Genomic DNA, 8,059 nt, shown 5'->3' on the forward strand with positions numbered 1-8,059 from the left:
GTCCTTTCTTCCAGGATATCAAATCAGTGTTGAAAGTTATTGCAGGGTATAATTACAATTGGTAATACAGCTGGTGTGAACTTTTGCAACGAATATTACCAGCTAGTGCATGCATTTATGTGTGACAGGTTAAATAAATGTTGTTTTTATGCTCCCCCCAAATTTATTTTGGGGGAGCATATTGTCGCCGCTTCATCTGTCCGTGCGTGTGTGTGTGTGTGCGTTGTCTGTCCGTCCGTGCACAATTTTTGTCCGGGCTATTTCTCAGCAACTAATGACCAGAATTCAATGAAACTTTATGGGCAGCTTCACTACCAAGAGGAGATGTGCATATTATCAGCGGGTTCTGGTCGGATGATTTTTCACAGAGTTATGGCCCTTTGAAATTTTCTATAAAAAATTCTTGTCCCCACAACTTCTGTGCCCTTTGAAATTTTGTATAAAAAATCTTGTCCCCCAACTACTGTGCCCTCAAGACGTTTCCTTTTATCTGAATATATAGTGCAATATTGTCAGGGGCGTAGCTAGCATTTTTTTAGCTGTAGGCCCGGATATGATACATAAAAAGGGAGGTCCTCCCCCCAGTCCCCCGGATTTTTTTTTTAAATTCACAACGCCTGCGGTGAGATTTAAAGCATAATTATGTAGACAAATAATAAGATAAGAAAATATAAGACTTTGGCCTGTTTTTCTTTGATATTTTACTGTTTTATCTCAATGTCAGAGAACTAAATTTTACTGTATTATCTTTATACCAGAGAACTAAATTTTAAAACAATATGGGACGCTAGATGTGGTATGATTGCATAGATTTTTATAGATACAAAATGCTCGTTTTTATTTATTTGTGGACACAATAAATTCCATGCTAATTTCCTAAGATTATATCTATTCACACGACACACGAACACTAAAATTGTACCATGTTAAAACCATAATACAAACGATCATTTTGTATCCACAAACATCTATTTTATCAGACCACATCTGTCGTTTAAATTTCGGCAATTGCCATAAGGAACAATGCTTTTTTAAATTATTTAGCTTTATTTTACGAATTATTGTACGAAATGTTCGTTGATTTTGAGTAGTAATGTTGCTTTAACCAAGTCAAATGTGTTGATGATTTCATCGAGCGAAACATCCGTTTCTCTGTGAATGTGTAGGAGCCCTAAATCAGACAGCCGTTCACCAGACATGGTGCTTCTCATGTACGATTTGATACGTCGCATAGAACTGAAGGAACGCTCACTCGAGGCTGAGGTAGCTGGCATTGTGAGCAGGATTGCTAGTGCACGGTATATAGCCGGGTATGCTGCCTTTGGTGTAACATCCAGAGTATCGATAAGAGTCAGTCAATAGATCAGGATACGGGGGCAAGTGCTCCATTTTAAATTTCCGCGGTCATAAACGTCATTCGGAATGTTTCTTACAAATCCAACGCTAATCGATTACAACTTACTGTAGTATTGAAAGGGAGACAAGTAGATCTACATGAAGATCTGTGTAAACTTGTAACAGCAAGTCGCGTGAAAAGAAGCGAGACAGAATCTATGCACATAGAAAGAAGTAGAGTTGATAATTGGAAGATATGTCCTTTGAACACGTCCAGAATCCATTGTCTGAGGATTATGTCAATATGAAATGCAGATTTCTAACACCTGACCCCCCCCCCCCCATCAACATTTTAATACGTTTTTTGAAGTTAAAGCATTTATATTTTGTTCATGTTTCAAAAAAAATTGTAGGCCGGGACTGCTGTGCCCTTATAGCAGCTACGCCCCTGATTGTGACAAAAAAACAACTTTGGGGAGCATCACCCGTCTCCGACGGATTATTAAAGTCTCATCAGCATACATGTATATATAATCACAACATACAATAAAACATGAGCATAATAATAATAAAATGCTGCCACTCGAAAATATCGAGTTATAGGCGACTTGAATATTATATCAACACAAGAATCATCATATAACTATAGTGAAATGAAAGGGAGATAACATGTGTGCGATATTTACAGTATTAAACACGAATAATAAATTTTGACCGGAAATCATTAAAAAAAGGTCACAAGTTAGTGACTTCCTTCGGTCATTGAATATAAGGGTCCTCATGTTGAGATTATATATAGTTTTGTAGTAATATATTTATTCAATTCATCAAAACAAATCATTTTATGGTATTAAGACCAAATAAAGGAATAATGAAAGTAATCATTTGGTATACTGCATACCCGCGCCTTCTTAATACCAACCTCCGCGCAGAGAATTGACTGAAACCAGCATAGCTGGATCAAATTTAATGTGAGAGCATGGAACGACGACTCTGCTTGGATATTGTCGTAATGCGCTTAATTGGTATACTGCTAAGAATAGTGCTTTACTGAGTTCAGGTTTATGACTTCACAAGAACAAGATTCTGAAGGATTGTTGTCGAAACGGTACAGTAAGAATTCTCGATTGCAGTCGCAAGGCCAGTGTGGCCATACCACGTGGTTTGTGACGTCATTTTGGCTAGCACGCTAAGTAGAAATTTGTCAACATTGGCCCCGCTTAGAAATTTCAAATCCACGTAAGTATCTTATTATTTACTCTTTTTTGACGAAATAAAGCGCAGGCTAAGGGAAAAGTTGAGCACTATTCCCGGTTATATAAATATTTGTCACCAGATGAGTAGTTTAGTCTATCATTCGAGGCAAATTCCTAGTTTTTACGTTACAATGCACGCAAGCACGACAAGCACATTTGAAATCGTCCAAAATATCTGTTTTATATTCCTTTTTGCAGTGAACCAATATGTGCGAACGTGATTAATTCCATATAAAATGTGTTTTGTCCGAAAAAATTACCTGAAAACACCACTTAATGACATTTCTAATGTACATCAACACTTTGGCTAACACGACAAGCAACGAAATTCAAGGCAAGCACGGCAAGTCGATATATTTGGCTAGAACGACTAGTTGTTATTAATTATGTTTCTGAAGCGATGTTATTGTTTCATAAAAAAATAAAACTATTAAAAATGTTATAATTCCATTTTCATATAGTCACTCGCGGATAACAGGCTTATAAGTCGTGTTTATTTCATATTATGCCGTAAATTGACCTCCGATGCATTTAGATTCCAACCCAAACTATTGTTAAAACTTTCAGGCACTTCTTCTATACAACCTCGAAAAAGAATGTGTACAAACTCGTTGGTCAATATAACGTCGATGGCAAAGGTGAAGATGAACCAAACATCAAGAGCTATTCCGATATTCGGTAATTTTGTTTGTCCGTAAAGCTTTTTTAGTCGTGCACAAACTGTATTATGGTAATACATGTAATATGTCCATTCGGAATATTTTAAGTAAAATTTAAAAGAAAAAAACACATGTTATTTCAACTGAAGTAATGTATTTATTTGTATTTATTTCAATATTAGTGACCACGAGTTTGACAACCCGGGGAGATTGCGCGTGAAACCGAAGGCAAAAGAGGCCAAAATGGACTCGAGTCGAAATGCCGTTGCCAGGGAAACTTTAGGTGTACGGTGGGACTGTGCGAGGAGAAACGAAAGCAAGTTATTGCCTACGTACAGAATTGGACTAGACATAGAAGAAATTTGATAAGAAACCGCCTTTCTGAAGAATTCCGTGTTTTAGTAGCTTGACTTGAGCGAGATATAAATAATTATTCATGTGCATAGTGTGTTATTTTTTTCCCGTTTTTTAGTTAATTGTGTCGTGTTCTGAGAAAACTAGGCATAATGCTTGTGCGCAAATTTGTCATCCCAGATTAGCCTGTGCAGTGCGCACAGACTAATCAGGGACGACATTTTCTGCTTTTATGGAATTTTTCGTTTAAATAATGTCTCTTCTTAGCGAAAATCTGGTTTAGGCGGAAAGTGTCGTCCCTGATTAGCCTGTGCTGACTGCACAGGCAAATCTGGGACGACACTTTACGCGGAAAATGTCGTCCCTTATAAGCCTGTGATGACTTCATAGGCAAATCTGGGACGACACTTTACGCACATGCATTATGCCCAGTTTTCTCAGTACACGACAAAATTGTGCTGAATATTTATCTCACTCAAATAAATGCTAATGGTATGTGTTTATTTTCGCCTTTGTGAATCCGATCATAATTGGTTGCAAATAATTGATTGAAGCTTTGAACAGCATTGATTCAAACGTTGTTTTAATAACTCTATTTTTGTCCAAAACTGTACAATATTTAAGCTGCCCTAATTTAATACTCCATTTTATATTTCGGCATTAAGCATTGTGTGTCACATAGATAATTGAGAAATTTTGGATAAAAGCAAAGTATAATATGACACAAATGTTCAGTTGTCTTTGCTTTTTACGTTTGATTTGCTCAATGCAGTTAACAAACAACGAAGATTGTTCAAGATTTTGTTTCAGAAATTAACACAACGCAGTGTATGTTTTATTAATAATTTTAATTAATTAAACAATGTTAAATGGCATCATTGAATCACATGCAAATGACAATATAAATCACAATTGCTATAATATAACAGTAGCGTTAACAAAATAATAAAATACAATAAAAAGAAAAGAAACGCAACAAGCTAACATCGTGGTATAAACAGATACGATTCACATGTTAATTATGCTTGAGATCTGATTATAAAGCATTAATCACAATTATAAAATTACATTTTAATCACAATACAAATCACAACTGCTATAATATAACAGTAGCATTAACAAAACATTAAAAAAACAATAAAAAGTACAATAAAAAGTTAAAAAAACGCAACAAGTAAACATCGTGGTATAAACAGATACGGTTCAAATGTTAATTATGCTTGAGATCTGATGATTATGCTTTTATCGCAACAATTCAATCACGGGTAAATCACAAATAAATCACGGGTAAATCACAAACAAGTAAAACCACTGTATACACGTCATTTGTGCTTTTGCCCAAAGTGCCTATACAGTGAACTTATGTGTTTATAGGCGGCTTTGCACACATGGCAAACGTGTGTTTTTTCCTCGCTGTGTGTTTTGAGATGTTCTCGGAGATGAGTCCGTGTTGTGGCCTTGTGGTTGCATATCTGGCACTCGATCTCTCGAGTGCGCTGTTCTCGGGCCATCTAAATCTACCTTCGTTGCGAATTCTTTTCCACAATAAAGGCAAAGATAGTTTTTCCGTCACCGTGTACATTGCACCTGTAAGCATTCATAAGCATAATAAGCACATGTATCCTACACGTACACTCTTTGCTACTTATTTACAATAATTAACCAGTTAATGATTTGGGAAATGTGTATCTTATACATCTATAACGCGTTTTTGTTAAGACTGTTTATCACAGCTTTCTAAAGATAATGTTTATGTAGTGAAACTGCAATGTACACAATTCGAAATGTTTAGAATCGCAAGTAAAATAAGACAGCCGACTGTGATTTTTCTACTGACTAAAAGCGCTATATGATAATGACCTGTGTCTTTGTAATTGTCGTTTTGATGAAAACCCAACGCCGCAACAGTTAAAGGGTAACATCCCAGCGTGTGTTCTTTCATGGTAAACCAAATTGCGCCTGTGCTTGTACCCCTCTGGCGCATATGGCACAAATATATCGCTCTTCGGTTTTCATCATGTGTATCTAAAAACATCAAATATGTTAATTGAAATAAATAATTATGCATTTGTTATTATGTATTCACCGTGCTGTCACCATTAGAGTATTATAATCATATAATGTATTTGTCATGTGTGTTACCGTTTCAAATATCTCATCTACTTAGCCATAAATAATTACAAGACAACGGCGCATTACTAAATCTACATTTTACAACAATTTAAAACATTGTTAACAACAGTATAGTTTAATCCTTGCAATGGCCTTAACAGTTGGAAAGAACATGGACATAACCTACAGTATGATTAATCGAAAGCCAAGCTAACTGCAACTCAGATCGATATATCACGTGGTATTAATCTATGTGTGCATTGGGTATTGCTTTATCAAAACGTACATCACTATGCTTCTAATCAAATATTACTTATGTAATCCTACCAAAAATACAAGTGCTAACATACGTCAGCATCTGTCACTTAAGGATAAAACGATCAAAGGAACATGTGTTGATATTTTGCGTCAAATGTTGCATTTTATATCAATAAGATCGGCTTATTGTCGACCTGAAATGGCCCACAAGTCGGCCGAGGTGAATAAATGCATATTCATGTCACCCTTGGGTGACTTCAAGCCGACGCTAGTCATCACCGGGTGACTATAATCGGCTTCATGTCACCCCAGGGTGACATGAATCGGCGTCTAGTCACCCCGGTTGACAAAAGTCATCATAGTGTGACATGAATCGGCTTCTAGTCACCCCCGGATGACTTGTGGGCCATTTTAGGTCGAAAATGACACAATGAGCATCAGTTCGTTTTAACGATAGTTGAGTTATTGTGGACTGTTCATCGAAATCAAAAAATTTAATTGAAACCTGACTCCAAAAGGGTGTGTCAGACATTCGCCACATTTAGTTGGAACTTTTTTCAGACATATAGTATCTCTGTTACATTCCGAGGATTGTTCTCGGTGAAAGTTTCAAATTTGTTTATAGCACTTGTGCAAGACAGCATCGCAGTTATTGTCCGACATTATATTTTTGTGTTTACTGTGCCGGACCAAGAAAATGTTTTGAAATTCTAATTAAATTTGTGTGTATTACCACAACAATAACATCGCTTCAGAAACATAATTAATAACAACTAGTCGTTCTAGCCAAATATCGACTTGCCGTGCTTGCCTTGAATTTCGTTGCTTGTTGTGTTAGCCAAAGTGTTGATGTACATTAGAAATGTCATTAAGTGGTGTTTTCAGGTAATTTTTTCGGACAAAACACATTTTATATGGAATTAATCACGTCCGCACATATTGGTTCACTTCAAAAAGGAATATAAAACAGATATTTTGGACGATTTCAAATGTGCTTGTCGTGCTTGCGTGCATTGTAACGTAAAAACTAGGAATTTGCCTCGAATGATAGACTAAACTACTCATCTGGTGACAAATATTTATATAACCGGGAATAGTGCTCAACTTTTCCCTTAGCCTGCGCTTTATTTCGTCAAAAAAGAGTAAATAATAAGATACTTACGTGGATTTGAAATTTCTAAGCGGGGCCAATGTTGACAAATTTCTACTTAGCGTGCTAGCCAAAATGACGTCACAAACCACGTGGTATGGCCACACTGAAGGCCATGGCATTGTTTAATTTTAAACAAAGGACAACACCTTCTTAAAAAATAATCGTGGCACATTGGCATTGTGTGCTGTAGAATTCGGAGATGATTATTCTGTACAAGTTTGACGAAAAGGGCATACACAAACGGAGAGAAGTTGTTGAACGAAAATTTAAACAATAATTCATCAATGACAAGAGGGCAATTTCGGCCCTTAATCGCTCACATAAGTTCAAGTAACACCAATAGTTGAAGACTTGACTTATTGACCTTGCGTATTACTAAACCCATATCCAAACGCGCCCGCTGGTATCGTGAAGATCAACACACTGACCATGTTGTATTAAAATTGAGTCATTGATGTGGCTTCTCCAGCGATTAAAAGGTTTTATGATTTTAACTGTTGACCTAGTTTAAGAACGCACCTGATTTACATTCCAACTCGGCATATATATGGTAAAGATACACTTTCTTACATAAGTTTCAAAATTGTGTCATAAATGTGGCTTCTTGAGTGTGTTATAACACGGTGATTCGACCAGGAGCCGTATTCCAGTAGCTTCTTAAGTTAAAAAATAACTTAAGTTGAAATATTGCGCAATATTTTTTCTTATCTCCGCCATTTTTTCTTTAAACATATAATTTCACTTAAGTTAAATTCTGGTAGATTCATAAACTTAATAAATTTCTTTACTCTGTGTATTTTTTCTCATATATTTAAAATTGAGTTAACTGCCTTTAACTCTAAAAGGAAATTCTTATAGAGAAATACTAAGCGTCTCATGATTTGTTTTTGACATTTCAAATTTAACTTAAGAAATTTATTTAAGAAATTTCT

The 8,059-nt window shown here is 35.9% G+C and overlaps 1 protein-coding gene and 1 long non-coding RNA gene across 2 annotated transcripts; one reads left to right on the plus strand and one right to left on the minus strand.

Annotated features, from left to right (window-relative positions):
* The first annotated feature begins 1,197 nt into the window (after window positions 1–1,197).
* On the plus strand, window positions 1,198–4,099 carry LOC127878244 (uncharacterized). The gene is made up of 4 exons (XM_052424763.1): window positions 1,198–1,291; window positions 2,469–2,574; window positions 3,159–3,269; window positions 3,433–4,099. The coding sequence occupies exons 1-4, from the start codon at window positions 1,198–1,200 to the stop codon at window positions 3,614–3,616; spliced, it is 495 nt and encodes a 164-aa protein (XP_052280723.1). The 3' UTR covers window positions 3,617–4,099.
* Window positions 4,100–5,047: 948 nt separating this feature from the next.
* Window positions 5,048–7,228, minus strand: LOC127879063 (uncharacterized). The gene is made up of 3 exons (XR_008048902.1): window positions 7,137–7,228; window positions 5,465–5,629; window positions 5,048–5,191 (listed from the first exon to the last, which is right to left on the minus strand). It is a non-coding gene; the product is annotated as an uncharacterized LOC127879063 (long non-coding RNA).
* Window positions 7,229–8,059: the final 831 nt, after the last annotated feature.

This window comes from Dreissena polymorpha, chromosome 4 (genome assembly GCF_020536995.1).
Source record: "Dreissena polymorpha isolate Duluth1 chromosome 4, UMN_Dpol_1.0, whole genome shotgun sequence".
In the NCBI taxonomy this organism is placed as follows: domain Eukaryota; kingdom Metazoa; phylum Mollusca; class Bivalvia; order Myida; family Dreissenidae; genus Dreissena; species Dreissena polymorpha.

What these genes read in the sequence shown, in the direction of transcription:
- LOC127878244 (XM_052424763.1), top strand. Translation starts at nt 1,198, where the DNA reads ATGGTGCTTCTCATGTACGATTTGATACGTCGCATAGAACTGAAGGAA. An exon ending in CATTGTGAGCAGGATTGCTA is followed by an intron (nt 1,292 to 2,468) that starts GTGCACGGTATA and finishes TCTCGATTGCAG; the next exon opens with TCGCAAGGCCAGTGTGGCCA. An exon ending in AAGAGCTATTCCGATATTCG is followed by an intron (nt 3,270 to 3,432) that starts GTAATTTTGTTT and finishes TTTCAATATTAG; the next exon opens with TGACCACGAGTTTGACAACC.